General features: G+C 51.1%; 8 protein-coding genes across 8 annotated transcripts; 4 read left to right on the plus strand and 4 right to left on the minus strand.

The window, feature by feature from the left end:
• Positions 1-1449: 1449 nt before the first annotated feature.
• On the plus strand, positions 1450-2720 carry KY384_005715 (uncharacterized protein; the record flags this gene model as incomplete). Its single annotated transcript, XM_044814213.1, has 3 exons — positions 1450-1641; positions 1699-1922; positions 1976-2720. 3 exons carry the CDS (start codon positions 1450-1452, stop codon positions 2718-2720), a joined length of 1161 nt encoding a protein of 386 aa, XP_044668363.1.
• A 755-nt stretch (positions 2721-3475) lies between these two features.
• KY384_005716 (uncharacterized protein) lies at positions 3476-4066 on the plus strand (the record flags this gene model as incomplete). Its single annotated transcript, XM_044814214.1, has 1 exon — positions 3476-4066. One exon carries the CDS (start codon positions 3476-3478, stop codon positions 4064-4066), a length of 591 nt encoding a protein of 196 aa, XP_044668364.1.
• A 714-nt stretch (positions 4067-4780) lies between these two features.
• On the minus strand, positions 4781-6306 carry KY384_005717 (uncharacterized protein; the record flags this gene model as incomplete). The annotated part of the gene is made up of 2 exons (XM_044814215.1): positions 4781-4831; positions 4867-6306. 2 exons carry the CDS (start codon positions 6304-6306, stop codon positions 4781-4783), a joined length of 1491 nt encoding a protein of 496 aa, XP_044668365.1.
• Positions 6307-6792: 486 nt separating this feature from the next.
• Positions 6793-7926, minus strand: KY384_005718 (uncharacterized protein; the record flags this gene model as incomplete). Its single annotated transcript, XM_044814216.1, has 3 exons — positions 6793-7025; positions 7072-7519; positions 7567-7926. 3 exons carry the CDS (start codon positions 7924-7926, stop codon positions 6793-6795), a joined length of 1041 nt encoding a protein of 346 aa, XP_044668366.1.
• A 2124-nt stretch (positions 7927-10050) lies between these two features.
• On the plus strand, positions 10051-10548 carry KY384_005719 (uncharacterized protein; the record flags this gene model as incomplete). The annotated part of the gene is made up of 1 exon (XM_044814217.1): positions 10051-10548. The coding sequence occupies one exon, from the start codon at positions 10051-10053 to the stop codon at positions 10546-10548; it is 498 nt and encodes a 165-aa protein (XP_044668367.1).
• A 516-nt stretch (positions 10549-11064) lies between these two features.
• On the plus strand, positions 11065-12229 carry KY384_005720 (uncharacterized protein; the record flags this gene model as incomplete). Its single annotated transcript, XM_044814218.1, has 3 exons — positions 11065-11217; positions 11580-11843; positions 11897-12229. 3 exons carry the CDS (start codon positions 11065-11067, stop codon positions 12227-12229), a joined length of 750 nt encoding a protein of 249 aa, XP_044668368.1.
• Positions 12230-13231: 1002 nt separating this feature from the next.
• KY384_005721 (uncharacterized protein) lies at positions 13232-14725 on the minus strand (the record flags this gene model as incomplete). Its single annotated transcript, XM_044814219.1, has 1 exon — positions 13232-14725. The coding sequence occupies one exon, from the start codon at positions 14723-14725 to the stop codon at positions 13232-13234; it is 1494 nt and encodes a 497-aa protein (XP_044668369.1).
• A 1467-nt stretch (positions 14726-16192) lies between these two features.
• KY384_005722 (uncharacterized protein) lies at positions 16193-17952 on the minus strand (the record flags this gene model as incomplete). Its single annotated transcript, XM_044814220.1, has 2 exons — positions 16193-17709; positions 17760-17952. The coding sequence occupies 2 exons, from the start codon at positions 17950-17952 to the stop codon at positions 16193-16195; spliced, it is 1710 nt and encodes a 569-aa protein (XP_044668370.1).
• Between the last annotated feature and the right edge of the window lie 345 nt (positions 17953-18297).

An 18297-nucleotide genomic window follows, 5' to 3' on the forward strand; every position in this document is an offset into this window, starting at 1 on the left:
GGTACCATTACCGCCCGGGAAATTATGCCTCGACTTTTATCCAGGACCCAAGTCTGCGGCCGTTCCTCCTGCATCAACACGTATAAAAAGTTGGACATCCTACGTTCTCGATTTTCACTCATCATCAGTCTTCGGTACATCGATGTCATTGCCCTCGTCACTCTTGACACTATACGGCGCCTGATATGTTGATCTCACGAGCAAGTCACTCGACTCAGCCACCTGCTGGTGCCACCAGGTCCTCTTCGCATCCTGTCATCAGCCACGGTGGACCAAATCCATGGGGGCCAGAGGCAATCAGTAGCATCGTGTTCGGATGTATCATGGTGGTCATAGGATTGTTATGCCTGTGGCAAGGCTACCGGCGTCGCGGAGGTACGTACGCCATTGGGGAAGCCTTTTTGTCAGTCACCTAGACTTACATCATAAGCTAGAGAGCCAAGAAGATTACACCCTACCTTTACAAGACATCGTCATTGACAACGCAAACGCCATCGTCGCTGCTAATCGTTCCATAGCCTGGACGGCTGCCAGGGAGAGCACAGGCGACGAATCTAGCAACACTGAAGCTACTGTCAGGGAAGCTTGATCACAGAGGATAATGCACTGAAGAGGATACGAGTTTGACTTCGCTCAATTGCCGATCAAGAGCTTGAGTGGTCTTGTAGTAATGTTCATACACTACCGTCTCCTGACTACTCGCGATCTCATATTCAAGCTCACAGCTCTGATTGAGTGGCTAACAGGAGCTTGTTTATCCACATAGACTCACAAGGGGCGTCGTCACCGTGCCTCTTATATACTTCTCCACAGGACTGACCGAGGTGTTTGGATTGTAGATGGGAAGACTGGCTTTCGGACCACTTAAACCCTTTGGAGATTGTCTCATTGATGGACGGTCATCCGCACTTGCTTATGAGTACACAATGTTTGTTCTTGTCTTGCTCAGCAGTCCCGTTGTGTCTGATTCTTGTTGTATGTAGAAGTTGAAAAATCAAATTAACCACCCGATCCTCGGAGCGTCTTAATTCAACGCTAGTCCAAATGAAGAGTAGCTTATCTTGGCAAAAGCTTGACCACGGTATCTCAATTTGGTGGATCGACGGGCGGGACACCAGGGGAGGTAAACTCGCGCCGCTTTGATTAAGAGGTTCCTTGGGCGCAGAACTACTCAAGGTTTAGGCAAATCAGAAGCCTCAAAAGCAAATGAATAAGCAGTTTACAGAAAACAAGCCTCTCGCTGGCACCGCTGGGCCACGGCAATTGCTAGCCTAAAAGAGCATCTGGGGTTCCCCGTCAAAAGTGGGTGAAAGCATCGAGCAACTCCAACTAAAGGCCTCTATATCGATGTCGGCTTAGGAACCTGAGCTCCAACTGCATGGGTGAATCGACGCTCTAGGTCGGACCTTTGCAGGACTACTACTTACCTGCACTTGTTTGCGAGCTACTATGGCTCGCTATACCCGCGCCGTATTCATCACCCTCCTCCTCTTCATCTTGGTCACCTACTCCTCCTTCCGCTTTGGTGATGTCGAACCAAGGATCCCTCATTTCTACACTCAACAGCCAAAGCAAGATCCGGCTTTAGAATTTAAGGCTCACACGGGGGGCTTGAAGGATGTCCAAAATGCCACACTTGGGGTACGTTGACTCAAGGTTAAAACTGGAGAGCTCCAACGCTGACATTCTACCGCGCAGTTTCAAAAGATCTTTGTTGTTAATCTACCAGAGCGACCCGATAAGCTCGATGCATTCTCCCTCGCTGCCTCCCTTACAGGCTTTCGGACTGAGGTGTTGCCCGGTGTCAAAGGGGAGACGGTTATGAACAAAACACTTCCAACACTGAACGGGTTACCTGAGAAGAAGAAGGAGAGAAACAATGTGATAGGTTGTTGGCGAGCACACATGAATTTTGCAAGAAGGTAAGAGGCATGCCCCGTTTCATGTGCGCAAGAATTCTGACACATTCCGCCAGAGTCCTTAATGAGAATCTACGCACCGCCCTCGTGATGGAAGATGATGCAGATTGGGACATCAACCTCAAAAATCAGATGGTGCTTCTAGCACAAGGTACACAATATATAACAGGCGTTCCATCAGGAACGCGACCTATGTCTCCGTATGGCGATGACTGGGACCTCCTATGGATCGGGCATTGCTCCTCCACGATCCAGTCAGGGGATCAACGACGCTTCATCATTGAGAACGACAATACAGTGGCCATACCCGAACACCGGGTCAATTTTCTCGAAAATGCCATCAACACAACCAAAGAAGGTCTCGACCCACGCACAAGACTCGTCTATCAGGCAGGCGAGGGTCTCTGCACCTACTCATACGCGCTTTCCAACCGTGGCGCTCAGAAGATGCTCATGCACCAGTCTCTGATGAAGAAGTGGGTGCCGATAGACTTGGGGCTGGGAGTGATGTGCAAAGAAGAGAAAAATTTTAAATGCCTAGGCGTTTTTCCACAGCTAGTAGACAGCCACAAAGGTGCGGGAGAGACCAATAAGGACAGTGATATCCTGGACCCAAGTGCCAAATCTGAGGTCAGAGAGAAAGGCTACACGTTCAACATTGTACATTCAACGCGACTGAATATGGATAAGCTGATCCGAGGGGAAAAGCCGGTCGATTCAGAGGACTGGAGTCAGTTCCCCGATCAACCGCCAGTGGAAGGCCCGGCAAGGACGCGGACCATGAACAGACAGAAACGATGACACGAAATTCATTACATGCCCGAGAATGGAAGAGAGTGTGAAAAAATATTGGACGAAGGGGAATACCAGCGTATCTGAAAATTTATGAGCGACATGTGTGAGCATTTGGGCATAGCTTGGAGTAATGAGGTAATTGGTTTTGCGTTGTGTTGATATAACGATATTGGTACCATGGACGTTGAAACATCAGCGAGGGCGAAATGTTGGCATTTAGGCGTGGGGTCAGAGGTTCCACATTTCATTGGCGGAGTACATTATGTCACAAGTCATTGCCCTGACAGACTCTAAACTGGTCATCACTGGAAGATATTCTTATGAATTTCATTGCGTTCAACAGAGTACTTGTATTAGCTGTAGCGCATACGTCAAATTACTCCGTAGAAATGTATATCCCGCCCGCTCCCCGCCCGCGCAGGCATTTCCCTCCTTATCCCACTCTCCACGGAGCTCTATCAAGATTCAGCACAGCTTCAATTGAATCGTTCCCGTAGTCAATTGAGCCTTCTCAAATTCCCACTATCCTCGTACGAGATTGTATCTCCGCCCGCCAAAAGAAAACCCCTCCACCTTCCGCCCCTCCCCCCTCCTCCACATTCTCAACCACCTCCTACGATCCGTCCTCCAACGCCTCCTTCCAACCCTACACCTTACACCCTTCCCTCCTCCCCGCCCGTCTCCGCTCCCACCCCCACCTCTACCTCCCACGCCTATCCCCGCCCCTCACCCTCCAGCCTCCGCCCAACCATACACCCAAAATGTCCCCCCCGCCCACACCACTACCAATACACATCCGCCCCGCCACACCCCACGACATCCCCACAATCGCTACAATCTCCGTCCGCGCATTCTGGAACGATCCCCTCTACGCGTACACCAATCCCTGGCGACTGAGCCATCCAGACTCGTTCAGGAACCATTTCCTGAGAAGGACGAGGGAGCGGTATTGGACGCCGAGTTGGAGGTTTGTCGTTGCTGAGGTTGATACATCAGAGGCAAGGGGAGAGGCGAGCGAGGGAGAAGGCGGGGATGGAGGAGAAGGTAACGGGAAGAGGGAGGTCGTAGGTTTCACATGCTGGCACCGCGAACACGGAGATCTGAAGAAGGGGGTTGGGATAGGAATAGTTGGTATGGCCGTACGTACCCCTTACCTGCTCTCTCCCCACCAGTACCTCCTCACTCCACCAGAGCCACCTTACCAGCCGAGGGAAAAGACCTCACTGACACAAACCATCTACAGGCCTGGAGCGAACGCTCGCAATCCTCGAAAACAAATACGTCGCCCTCCTCGGCCTGGACAGAAGCGTCTGCAAGCCCAATCTAGCCAAGTGGACCGTGGAGGGGCATAAGAAGGAGTTTCCGGAGGGGGAGCCGATTTTGTATTTGCAGAACCTTGTAATCCTTCCCCTCCCCTTCCCTTTTCCCACCCCTACCCTCCTTCCCCTCCCAGTCTCCCCTCCTTTCCACCAAGCTAATACGATCACATTAGTGCGTCCTACCCCACCACACCCGTCGCGGTATAGGCGGCAAACTCGTGCAGTGGGGAATACAGCGGGGGAGGGAAGAGGGGGTTATGGTGGGGCTGAGCAGTAGTCCGATGGCGGAGAAGTTGTATAAGCGCGAGGGGTTGAAGGTTGTGAGGGTTATGGAAACGCCGATCGGGGACTGTCCTGTTTTGGAGTGGAGACCTGGTGGAGATGAGGGTGGTGGGGAAGGGAAGGGCGGGGGTGGGGAGGGGGGAAGGAGGGGATGAACGGGTAGGAGAGGGGGAGGTGGGGGAGGTGGGGGAAGGGAAGGGGAGAGGGAGGGGAGGGGAGGGAAAGGATTACAAGGTTCTGCAAATACAAAATCGGCTCCCCCTCCGGAAACTCCTTTTTATGCCCCTGCACGGTCCACTTCGCTAGATTGGGCTTTCTGGGTGCTTTCCTTTATGATGGATGAATTATGAGGTACGAGCGACGATTGATGATCATGAAGGGCAGGATAGAGTGACTCTAAGCGACGTAAATAGATATACGATTTATACATTATATATATACCCTCAACATCACCAAAGCCCCACGTCAATCCCCTCTCCCCCCCCCGCCCCCCTCCCCATTCCCCTCCTCCTCCGTCTCCTACCAGCTAACCCCTCTCCCACAGCAAGCACCATCTTCTCCCCCTTCTCCCCCCTCTCCCCCCTCTCCCCCTTCTCATCTCTATCATCAACTTGCCCCTGACCTCCATCCCCTCCATCCCCAACATCCTCCTCAACATCAACATCCCTTCTCACCAAAGCCCTCACGGCCTCCCACGACCCCCGCCTCGCCCTACGACTACCAGCGGCCTTTGTCTGCTCCTTATCCACCTCCCCCTGCGCCATAGCGGCTTCTTGCTGCGGGCCGGATTGGTGCTGGTTTTGTGCGCCTTGCGGGGATTGGGGGGACTGTTGTTGTTGTTGGGGTTGAGCTGGTTTCTGAGGCTGAGAGGCTTGCTGTTGGGATGGAGTGGCTTGCTGCTGCTGGGCGTTGGCAGTAGGAGCTGGCACGACCGTCGTTCGCGTGACGTGCATAGTTGTCGTTGAGGCGTATTGTCCCCCACCCTGCCCTTGCCCCTGCCCCTGCCCTTGACTCTGCTGCTGCTGTTGCTGCTGCTGAAACACCCTAACATAATTAACCAACCAAAAACTATCCTTATAACTCGCCCCACTGCTCGCCACAAACTCCTGACAAGTCTTCTTCCCCGTCTTGGCAGCGCATCCGCCGCTCTCCCAGACAGAGTCCTTTCCCGCCCAGTCGCCGCAGAAGGCGGTGTTGAAGACGATATTCATGTCTTTGAAATGCGCGTCCCAGTCACATCCTTTGCCGGCGAATTTGGCGAGGGGTTGCCCCCATTTACTCGGGTCGGGGGTAGAGGACTGGATGTCGGCTGGTATGTTGGCGCGGGGGAAGAAGTATATCGATATGCCGCTGCTAGTCCATTCGGTAGCGTACACGCCGCCGTTTCCCTGGTTGAAGCCCGCGCCGAAGCTGCTCGAATCTTTCGCCGTGATGGCGCAGCCCGTGTTTTCCTTATCAGGCCCACAATCCGTCTTATTAGATGTACCAGTGAAGCCGGCGCTAGAGTCCAGCGCACAGTTCGCAGACGTATGTAACGTCATCTGATTCCTTTCCTGCATGTTGACGCCCTCAATAACATCGATTTCCCCACCTGCGGGCCAGGTTCCTGCCCCCAAGAGCCAGAAAGCGGGCCAGGACCCGCAGACGGGGGAGGGGATGTGCAGGAGGTCGACGAGGAAGAGGCCGTGGTTGTATGATTTCTTGGAGGCGATACGCATACTGTCCCGGCCGGCGTTCGTGGTGGAGGTCGGGTCGGCGGTTAGGTAAGAGGCGAAGTTGGCGTTGGGGACGGTTTTGATGAGGTTTTTGGAGTCGGCGGCGGCGTATGAGTTGTATGTTACGAAGCCGTGGGTGGGGTCTTCTTGGGAGAAGGGGGTGAAGTTGCCGAAGAAGGTGTCTTTGCTGAAGTCGTCTATTAGGGCATAGCCTGCTATGCTGGTTTGTATTAAGATGGCGCTTGCAAGGAAGCGTGTAAGCGAGGGTGTATGCATGGTGTACGATACAGCGATGGAAGATGGGTATGTACAGAATGCGAGAAACGCTGCAAGACCAGCTGCAGGGGAAATGAAGGACTATAGTACAAGAAGGGAAGGAGTGCAGGAACAAAGAAGGTGGGAAAACAATGGCGGGGAATGCCATTTTAGCAGGCGCTTTTGTGAGATCGAAAAGTGGCACAAGACGAACAAAGACTTTTTGGCTAGAATTGTACGGAAGCTGGATAATAGGCTTGTCGATGTTCTTTGTGGTGTGACTAGTGGCTAGGGAGTGAGCGCTAAATCTCAGGAGATGCCAAGACCAGCAGGATCAAGCGACGACCAATCAACGCGCGAGTTTCAAATACGCTCAAACAGATAGAGATGCGGTTTCAGATCTGAATCATGCAGCAGGATGAGATGATGACCATTCAGAATACCTCTTTAAGCTTGTCGCTCATGTATTACCAGGAGTTCACGCGTCCAGGCTCGGGCCGTCACTACTTACTGGTACTGCATGCTGGCTCGCATCAGCATGTAGTCGTTCCAGCGGATCGGGTCGTATTTGGCCGGGTGTTTCTCATCAATGCATGAAGGCAGACATTCGACCATGTGTTCTCCTTTCGGACTCACGAAGTATGGAATTGAGTATCTCTCCCTGGTCATTCGGTCATCGCCGGTGAAACGGTCTTGTCTGGGCGGGAGATTGACACGATGGACCGTCGACTTTAGGGTGTCTAGGAAGGTAAGCTACAGGGTTCGGTCGCACGACGTCTGACTGACCATTGCTCCACCTCATCATGAGATCTCCAATATTCATGACCAGCGCGTCGGGTGCGTCTGGTAAGGGTGGTACATCGATGAACTCTCCCTTCTTCTTGGGATTTTCGATCTGCAGACCACCGCAGTCATCTTGGAATAGTAAGGTAATGGAAGGCCAATCGCTATGCGCGTCCATACGGATAGCCTTTTGCTGCTCAATGAGAGCTGCTGGCACGGGAGGATAATGCAGGAGTCGGAGCTGATTATTGTGGCCATCGTGGGCAGGACGGAAATAGTTCTCATCCGAGAGGCCGATGCCAAGCGCCATTGCACTCATGATGTTCTCAGCTGCGCGAAAGCACTCCCAGTAGAAGTCTGACATGAAGCTTCGGAAGCCAGGGAGAACATCCTCGGGAAGCCAGATATTAGGTTGTTGTTTATTGTCCTCGCTACCGATTTCGTAACTTTCCTACAAGGCCTCAATAAGAGGTAGCCCAATGAGGCTTATGAACCCACCTTGACATCCGAAACAGAACGCAACTTGTCGATCTCTTCATCTTTGTCTTCTTCATCACCCATGGCATTCGAAACTTTCTCCAGTCCAGGCCATGAGTAGCCTCGATGGACAGCGAAACCAGGAGGATGCGGGGCAAGCATCTTCTTTTCTTTCGGTAGATTGTACAACTTCTTGGACATGTCAAAGGCTGCTGCAAGCTTGTCAGAAGCAACGTGATGATTGATAATGTAGACGAAGCCGACATCGCGGCATGCGTTAATGAGCTTGGCGGCAACAGATTTCTTTTCCTTGGTGCTGGCACCAGGGCGCCATGCCGCAAAATCGACGATTGGGATTGTTGTGTTGGCTGCCATTGTCATTGATGAGTTGAGAGCGCAGATTGATGGTCAAGAGAGCATTTGATGGAGAAGCCTGCCGATTATGTAGCAATGAGCATGTCAGACTCGGAGTTAATTAATGCTGACTGCCGTGCATCCTGCACCTCGTTCCGGTACGAGGTTGGGAGCAAACGTTTTCATCGGCACCTTGACGTCAATATGATCAATCAGCTTGATGACTAGACAATTGCGTCTGCGTACATTTGACCAAATTTGCGTGTCCCACGGACCTTGTTGTCCACAGAGAGCTTGTGAGAAGTAAGAAAGTGATCCGCACTCAGCCCTACAGCTTGAAGTTCCGCCATTTTCTTGGCAGTATTATTTGCATAACTTTCTGCTGGCTCGAACAAAATTGGTTTAGTTAACATCTTCATTATTAAGATCTTGATCTTACAAGATACATTACCATCGTGACACAGTCGTCACTTTCAGACCACAGCCACTACCACCAATACCAACCCTGCAACCCACATCAAGCCCGAAGACCCAGCCCTACCAGCTCCGTTCCCAACCGTGTTAGAATTATCGTTCGACTGCGGCTCATTCACTCCCGTATTACTCGAAGGGCTCGCCCCACCCGCACCCCCACCCGTAGATGTCGTCGTCGGTCGATTTGTGAAAAGCGCAGTATCGAGTCCGCCCGCCGAAGATGACGCAGTCGGCGCGATCTGGGTTGCCGACGCGCTGGACGCGACCTGCGTATTCGCTTTGGCAGTGGCAGTGGCGGTCGCACTTGACTGCGCCAACGTGAGTGGGCGGACAGAGAAACTGCTCGTTTGAGAAGCGAGGGTTGCGCTGGGGGATGAGTCGCTAACGTCACCGCTGCCGCTGCTGGCTTCTTCGGCGCAGATCTGGCCGATGAGGGAGGTTGCGTCTGGGGTGGAGTATTAATCTTGAGAGCCAATTTGGGAGATGGGGTGGGGGAAGCTACCTTCGATCTCGGAGGGATAGCAGTCCGCTACGCTGACTTGGCAGGTGGGCGACTCGAGACTGTCGGTGAAGTCATTGTTGGTTTCGCAGGCGCATGCCCAGTCATCCGGGCTACCACAGGAGTCTTGGATGTATGTTTGAAAGCAGGGGAGCTGCGATGTTAGGTGTGGAAGTAGAGCGTGCTGAAGAGACTTACCACGCAGGGCGAGATTTGTGCGACTAGAGGGGCGATGTTCTGGGCATTTGATACCGCGACGAGAATCAGGACTGTCACGAGGGTAGGACGCATCATTGTGTGGGAGCAAATATTGGACTTTGCTTGAGAGATGAGGAGGGAGACGCTCTATTTCAGAGATTGGGTCTGGCAAGAGGCTGTGTTCTAGATTGATTCGCGAGGTCGAGAATCCGATAGTCAAATTTCCTAGTCAGGCTGAGAAGGTTGCTGCACGCGTGAGCCGTGCATGATAGACAGCATGCCAAGTGCAGGCCTAAGCGAGATTTGGCTCCTTTGTTCATGTCCAATCAGACGGTCACTTTTGCTCAATCTCTTCAGTGGAGTGAGAGCGCCTTCCTGTGTGCAAATGCCATAGTCGACTGTCAGCAGAAGTGTGATCGACATCATGCTGAGTCCAAACTTCGAGCATTTTCAAGAGCAAACTTCGAGCAGGTGTGAATTGGGGTCACGCCGCGACCCTTATTCATACATATGGAGTCCAGGATGAGAAGGGTGGGATCGGCCGGCCTAGAAGTAGCCTCTTCAGCCTTGTTACCGATTCGGCAGGGACTAAATCGAGAGCAGTAATTGGGTGTGATGGACCTGCATGCCGCTAGCCGGATTGGGCAGCTCAGCCTTTCGAGCCCCGCACAGACCACCTCCTTCGTCGTCCCTCAGTCTGACGGAGCTGAACCATCCAGACATCATTACCGGACTTTGCGTTGGCTTTCGGACATGGCGCAGACGACTGCGTGAAAGGCCTTTTGCAAATCGCAGGCTGCCGGATACAACAGATCTTGTGCGCGCTCCGTGAGACTCGGCGATAAAGCATTCTCGAACCATTGACTATTTTGAGCGGAGTCCTACCTCAGCAGCATCAGATGCCAAGCTCGTTCAAGAGACTCAATTGTGATCCCAGATACAATTTAGTCAATCTGTCCTGCTAGATTCTTCGATAAGAAATGGATGACGAAATCTTGGCGCCCTTGGAGGAAGTGATAACGATGGCATCGCGATCAAGTGCGAATGAAAGGACAACCAACGATAAGGCCTCGGTCGATCTGGGACATCACTCGGTCGCATCTTTGAACTTGAGTAACGACACGGCTACGAGTACTACGAGCGACAGCCCAAGCGAGCGACCACCAGAACGATTCCTCGAAGATAAGTGGCATTCACGCTGGAGAGATGATTTTCAGCGTGACTTCAAAGCGATACAAGCATTTCAAGAGTGGTATGACTGGCGTGAGAAGAGTGTGGGGCGCATTTGGCTGCGAAAGCTGCTTTGTTATTTTACATTTCAATCTCCCCCCAAAAGACCTCAAATCGAACATCTGCAAGACTTAATCCGACAGCTTTTCCTCCCGCGTGACCAAATTCCAATTCGGATCTTTGACTTTTATGATTCGGAAGTGCAAGAGTCATATGATACGCTACACAACGTAGAAAAATGTGGGTAGTCCTCTAAATCATGGTAACTACCTACCGCATGCTCAGTGACTGACCATGGCTAGACTGGAAGAGCAAGCCAGAGCACTGCAAGCTTCGTTGGATGTAAGACTGTTCACCATCGGTTTGACTATTGATGCTGACAACTTGGCTTTAGTCATGCTCCCGTAGGGCCTGGCGATTTCCAAAGCGTAAGAACTTTCTTCAGTAAGATGATAGGCCGCCGACTGAGGGCTGTCAGTTTATTCGGCAAATGTTTTGGGAGCATATCTCTAGTTTCGATATCGATAGCGACTCTCTCACCTTTGAGATGCTTGAACAGCTCGACCATGGGTTTCCGAAAGCCAAATTGACGATGCTATACTGTTCAAGAAGGCTCTGGAGATTGAATTCTGTGTGGAGGTCTCTACTTCCACGCGAGCGTCACGATGGCGACGGAAGTGGAATAGGCGAAGAATCTGCTTGGGAGCGTAGAATCTTGGACCACGGTCGGTTCCGGGTTTCCCCGTGGAGAGTGTTTACCTCGGATGTCCCGTATCAGCTTGGAGAACTGCGGTATGCAGGTTTCGGAATCGCTCCAGCCGTCCTTCCAATTCGTTGGGAAAAGTGGAAATGGTCACCAATGTTTTGGAGTTCTACATGTCGAAGCCCACTTAGCTGCAACATCGACCGTCATGGTGGTATGTTTCCGCTTCCCATATTTGAGACGCTTCCTGACGGGTGCAGGAATCCTCCTCACCTTTTCCAGCAGCACTCCTGTTGGATCAATCATCACCGGCTTTGACAAATGGCACTGTCAGCAATCTCGTCGTAATATCCCTCCACTCGAAGATCTTTGGTCTAGATTAGACGCCGGTACACTGCTGTCTTTCCCAGATCTAAATCCATACCTTCTGTGTGTTTATCTTGCAGCACAACTTTCCTCTATCCCAGAAATGTCTCCAAAATTGTCGCTCCAGGGTGATTGGACTCAACGAACACAATCCTTGGTTCGTACATGCTAGCACCTTGATACGCTGTAGTTCTAATGATTACTACCTAGGTCAATCAACGACGGCTATTCCTCTCCAAGGACTCTGGAAGACATATCTTCGAACAACACATTGAATATCTGGATGACTTATCCCAGCTTTTGGATGCTTTGGAGTATAAGGAAGAGTATCTTAGAAAATTCTTCATCGTGGAAAGGCAAGACCCAACCCATGATCGCCTTACGAAGATGATTGAGCTTGCAATAAGCGACCTTCAAGTCGCACGTAAACAATTCTCAAAGCTGGTTGAGGACCTGCGTACAAATCTCAACATAGTCAGTCTCGTCAGGATCACACTAGACCCACCTTATGCTAATTTGACCGCAAGGGATTTCAACTGCGCACCATCTCGCAAAACGAAGCAACCCTCCTAGCTGAATCGAACAACCGAGCCATCCTTGTATTCACCCTTGTGACAATCATTTTCCTCCCGCTTTCTTTCTTTACCTCCTACTACGGAATGAACTTGCCGGACGTAGCCAAGACTGACAAAACGCAAGCTTGGTTCTGGAAAGTCTGTGGAACTTCGACTTTCGGCATCGTTGGCTTGACTATTCTCTTTGGATTCAAAAATCGATGGACTGAATGGTTATTCTGGACAGTCGCTAGAGAATGGGATATCCGAGACGAAACTGTAGATCTTTCAGACTATTATGGATGAAACTTTGTCACTCGAGGATTCAATTATCACCATCAATAACGAGAACTAGCAGTCACTCCGACTCTTCAAGGCAGAAATACTATTGTGATACGAGGAGCCAGGGGAGACGTACGCTTTGGCAACTGCCCTCAATCAAACAACAACTTTCACGCGCGGTCTGGGATCTTTCAATCGCCACTTACGAATTGCGCGACGCCGAGTGATTTTCAAAATGCAACAGCTAATCTCTAGTGGCAAGTTATAGGTCTGAAACTCGATTTGAAGGCCAATCAGGACCAATCTTCAGCAGTTTGGACGGTTTGGACCCTCCATTCTCTTTAGTACCACAGACTATTTAGATTTAGAACTAGATGACCTCTATGATGATGACCTCAACAAGTAGACCAAGTGCTTAGAAAAGCAAATAGTCGATTTGCCTAAACTCCTGGCGGTCCAGCAAACCTTTGGCCATACTGAGCAACGTTGATAGAAAAGTCTACGGACTAGTCCAGGAGGTCAATAGCCGTGGTAACTACGAGAGATCCGATATTCACGGATGTCTCGCTGTACGTGGCAGATGATTTCGTGATACAGCCATCTATTACAAGTCTCCAGCGCCTCGTAATCTATCACAATGGTGGCCGAACTTCTACGTGCCACAGCACTTGTGATATCTCGTCAACGGGTAAAAAATCAGCCATTAATTCTGTGCATCCTCTGCATACTCTGCTTAGTCGAGAGCAATCTGGATCCCGATATGCAGTGCATGAGGCAAGCTTTTGCGTGACCAAGTCGGGCCACAAAAGATGTCAATTTTAATGTGTGCAGTACAAACGGAATCTATTGCGAAGGATACCATCCACTGTAGGAGAAGTGGGATGAAGAGAAGTCGGCGCAGATTGTAACCCACGAACACATCCATGTGAAATATTTCAATTGTATCGACGACTGATTGGATGGCAATTTTCGAACACATTATCCACCAAGCTCAACACCGCAGTCCTGACAAACCACGAAGATGTCTTACAACACTAAGGGCTGCCACTTCTTCCTACCCTTTCCCTTCCTAGGTCCCAACGCCGTTCCCTCTTCCTGGACGCTCTCAACATGATCCTGATCTTCCCCTTTTTGCAAAAAGCTCCCATCTTTCTCCGCAACTTCTGACCACAGCTTTTGAGGAAGCCGATCGCTTGATCCTATCCCTATTTCTCTGGACAAGGGATTGACTGGCACGATATCACCCTTGAAGCCAGCGATAAGCTGTTTGGTACCCTTGGTCGACCATACAGCATCTCGCCTCGCCGGTTTCGAAGGCTCGTTCGAGAGATCTTCTGCTGTGATCTCTGCTGGACCGCCATTTTCATGGGATTGTTTGGCCTTTTGGCGGGTGCGTCTTGGTTGTTCCGTGTGTTGACGTAGGCTTCTGGGGCTGTTGGAATTTGGGTGCCATTTATGACCTACTTGAGTCCTAAGTTTCTTCGGCCGGACGGATTGTTCAGCATAGTCTTTGGCATAGGCTGAGAATAGTGTTCGGACTCGAGCGTATTCGTGGTTTACGCCCAGATAACAAGCTTTACGGTACCGATTCGTTTTGAGATCGGGAATGGCTTTATGGTACAGCAAAAGCTGCACTGTCTTGAAGACGTCCAAAGGGTCAGGAGCTATAGTAGGTTCTTCCCACTCATTCCAGTTGAGCCAGTCGTTGGATCGCGATGGGTCAGCTGGCGTTAGCGCAGAATGGAGAGGGGTGAGGCCGGCCCAGTCAACGGCATTGACATTTGCACCTTTACTAATCAAAAATCGAGCCGTATTCCAGAGCTTCCCCGAGCACGCGAGATGAAGGGGAGTTTCGCGATCCCAGGGGTTTCGAAAGACATCATTTGGGTTCTTTGAATGACTGGCTATTAGCTGTGCCATTTTCTCATGTTTTAGGCGAAGTGCGCAGAAAAGAGCATTTTCACGCATCGAAGTTTTGGCTTCAGGATCAGCTCCAGCTTGGAGTAAAGCCTCTGCAACCTCAAGATGATTGTTTGCGGCGACCACATGAAGTGGTGTAGAGCCAGAGACGATGTACCGCCCAGGTTTCGTCAATTCACTCGAAGGCTTATATTGGTATCCTAACAGGTCTCGCGTCAATGTCTTTATATGAGGGTCTGCTCCTTTTGCGAGCAACAACCTCACGACGGATACATGGCCTTCAGAAGCCGCTTCATAAAGTGGAGTAGGTCCAATCATCGACGAAAGGGATCTAAAACGGTCATATTCCCGAAAAAGATTGATGTTGGGGTTTACTTTTCGGTCCAGCATCATTCGCACCGTGGTTTCATGTCCATGTTTTGCTGCCCAACAAAGGGCACTGCCTCCGTCGTTTTTGATGTTGAAGTCATACAGAATGTCATTTGCGAGATGATAAAGTCTTCTACTGACACGAGTCCAAGCGCAGATGTCTCCAGTGCTCGCGGCAGACTCAATACACTGGATTAGGACCTCATTGGGAAGATTTAGGAATGCCATCATCGAGAAGTCTCTGATCTGTGAATGAAAGAACTTTGTATTGCGGCACCCTCGGACCTTGTGATCAGATGGCTTCTCAAACGATCCTGAGTGGAGTCTTGCGTTGCTATATCTTTGATCGTCGTGCTCGAGCAATTGTCCTACGAGTCTGAATGAAAAATCTGAATTAGTGTTTGTCTGAATGTCAAGATCGAGCGATGAATTGGGTGATTTTGAAGAGTCAACTTAGACTTTGTGTGCGTGACCCACTTCCCCAACGTTGGGATGGCTACCTTGGATCCACAATCATTTCTGTTGGGCTGAGGGGCCTGTGTCGATGAAATCACAGTGAAAAGTTGCGTGAGAAACATGGTGTTGTACAATATCATAGGCAACATTCACACATAGACGTAACACAACAAGTCATTCGAGCTCTGGTGACATTACCCCTGAATACTCATTCATTACACACTAGCTGTTTTCAAGTATGTTTCACTACTAGCGCAAACCTTCCCATATCTCTTGGCAAACACCTCGAGTACTCCAGGCACTTGAAGCGTCCATCTCGCACCCCCAAAACAATGACAGACAACCAAAAACGCCTCCAAGAGCTCTCAGACGCCTATCAAAAAGTCCAATCAGGTCTGCTTTGCCCCCAACCCTCCACCTTCCCCCACTTTTCCCCACCCATCTCCTCCACCTCCACCCTCGCCCCCACCCCAACATTCCCACTAACCCCCCCTCCCCTCCCTTCAGACCTCTCCGCCCTAATCCCAACCCGCCAAACCCTCTCCTCCCAACTCTCAGAAAACCAATCCGTATTCCGCGAACTGACCTCCCTCCCAACCTCCCCCACCTCCCCAAACATCTACAAGCTAGTCGGCCCCGTGCTGCTGAAGCAAGAGCGCGGTGAAGCGGAGCTGGCGGTCAAGGGAAGGTTGGAGTTTATTGAAAAGGAGGTGATGAGGGTTGAGGGGTTGATTAAGGGGTTGCAGGAGGAGGGGGAGAGGAAGAGGGGGAGGTGGTGGGGTTGCAGGCGGGGATGGGGGGGCAGGGGTAGGGGGGAGGGGGAGGAGGGGATGGAGGGGAGGAGGGACGAGGGTATGGGTTTTGGGATAGATTGGGGAGATGGGAAAAGAGGAAGGGAAGTTGTGATACGTGAAAGGGGATGGTGCTATATTGATGGGGAGTAGATGTGATACCTGCAACGGCAAGGAGAGCCTATCCAGCGCTTGAGCTTCTGGTAGCGCAATGCTGTGGTGTCGCAATTACGCCGTCTGTTGGGGTACCAATTGTGTATCCGTCTACAGTGATACACATGTCCAGGCTAGACGGAGATTGCATTGGATCATTGAAATCGTGACTGAAGAACCCGAGGACAGAAGCAAGAAGAAGGGAGCCAGTGGCTCAATATATTAAGACATCTAATCATCATACATGGAATCATATGTCCCGTAGCTTTTGAGCGTGATCGTGCTCCTCTATCCATCTTCAAAGCTCGCTCGCCACGTCCTCGCTCTCCACTGGTTTCGGGCCAGACCTCGATGCTAAATCCTCCAGCCACTCATCAACTACAAGCCTGGCAACATTCGCACCCATTAGACTGCTCGTCTCCATGGTACTTATGAATGGCTCGATGCCACTCGTGTACCAGATATACGCTTCGTCATCATCGCCCTCCAACGGCACTTTTATCTGATCAAAGCTAACCCTGGGATGCTCCACAGGATAGCTATCCCAAACCTTTTCGTACTTCCACGAGACCAGCTCTGGAACCTCTCCATAATCGTCTGGTTTCCAGTCTAAGATCTCGAAAAACTGCGATGGCTCGACAGGAGCTGGAGAGAAGATCTTGTACAGATACTCGTGCTTTCGGGTGATATGATGGCGGACTATTCGTAGAGTGCTGACGCTATAGAACCATGGCCCTTCGCCAGGTGGCGCATCATGAATTGGTGCGGGTGTAGTTGTCAGGACTGAGCGGGGTACGGCGTTGCCTGGAGAAAGGTGGAACGTTTCAGGATCTAGTGCGAATGGAGATGTGAATAGGGTGACATGAAGTCGTACGTATGGTATTGAAGGAATCGGTAGGGCGGGTTGAGGAGTCAGAGTGAGATTAGCGAATTGATAAGGTGCAGCGAGGATGATGGTGTCGTATGTTGCTGGTTCTAAGGTAGCAGCTGCATCTCCCTGCTGAGTGGCTGATAGTGTGAAAGTGCCGTCATCATTTCGGGTGATACCATCCACGCTGGTATTTAGCAGTAGATTAGGCTGACCGTACCGTAGCATGCCATCGAAGATTTGCCAATTGCCTCCCACAACGGACATGGCGCCATCGGTGGCCATGCAGACCATCGTCTCCAGACCGTGTATGTTCTCCAAATTCTGCGCATAGTTGACGCGAGTACTAGCTTGTATAATGTCTCTGGCAAAGTCGTCACCAACTCCACCCGCTCTGAGGTATCCTAGACCCGCTTGCGCGACCACGTCTTCCAGTCCCACCTGTTGTACCGCACCTGTAAGGTCCCCAAAAGGAAAGACAGGAGCTTCGTACATCTTCAAGAATTTTCCCACGGTCTCTTTCATGAGACCTCTCGTTTTAATTGGTGCCAGGCCGTATCGCCAAAGCAGCCTTGCAAGCATCCACCAACCGCCCGTAGGATCGCGCGGGGACATATACACCATCTGTTGTCCGTCGAACACCCCAATAGAATCTTCTAGCTCCTTTTCATCTCCATCGTCTCCATAGCCCTTCTCTTTCGATTGAAAGCCTTGTGTAGATAACGCCTGTTTCTTCACCGCATGCATGAGATTCTGATTTACCTCCACGAAAATGCTAGCTCCAAGCTCCACAGGCTCGCCTCGTTCGTCATCGTCGTAAGTCTGCACCGTGGTGCTGCGTCCACCCACGTAATTATTGCGCTCATACACCGTGATATCTATTCGACCGCAGCCTTGAGTGTAGTGGTGTATGTAGTAGGCAGCTGATGAGCCGGCAGATCCAGCGCCTAAATTGCGTCAACAAACCGTTTGAGCAGGAGCTGGCAGGGCATGGTACCTATGATAGCAACACGTCTGACAGGGTCGAAAAGAGGGTCGCATGGGAAACGTGCCGACGTCACAGGTGCGAGATTTAGTAGAGGCTGGGTGTTAGAGAATCGACGATAGAGTGCTAGTGCAACAACGACGAGAATACAGAGATTGAGCCGACCGAGCCATGGCGACCTGTTGGAGCTAGATGTAATTGGCATGGTGGATGAGGAACCCTGATCCCGGGGAGATCGAGGGATTGACTGCTACATTGCAGAGGCAATCGAAGAGGTCACAGATGTAGTATTTCATTGGAGAGAGCGGGGAGTCTGCAAAACTAGTCGCATGTCTTGGCGCTGGCATTCTCCCGGTGGGACGTCCCGTCGCGCTGACATCGACGGTCTTCCCTTCTATGACTTCAGGGGTAACAATGGATTGACTCAGTGGATAGTCGAATCGTTAGGATCACAGGAAGAACGCGCAGGGAGATTGTCATGCGAACTGTATGAATTGAATGCCACTAACAAAAGTCGACTTCACCGTTACGCAGGAAAGTGGAGGCAATA

Source organism: Bacidia gigantensis (genome assembly GCF_019456465.1).
Source record: "Bacidia gigantensis strain McMullin 20006 chromosome Unknown contig_246, whole genome shotgun sequence".
NCBI lineage: Eukaryota > Fungi > Ascomycota > Lecanoromycetes > Lecanorales > Ramalinaceae > Bacidia > Bacidia gigantensis.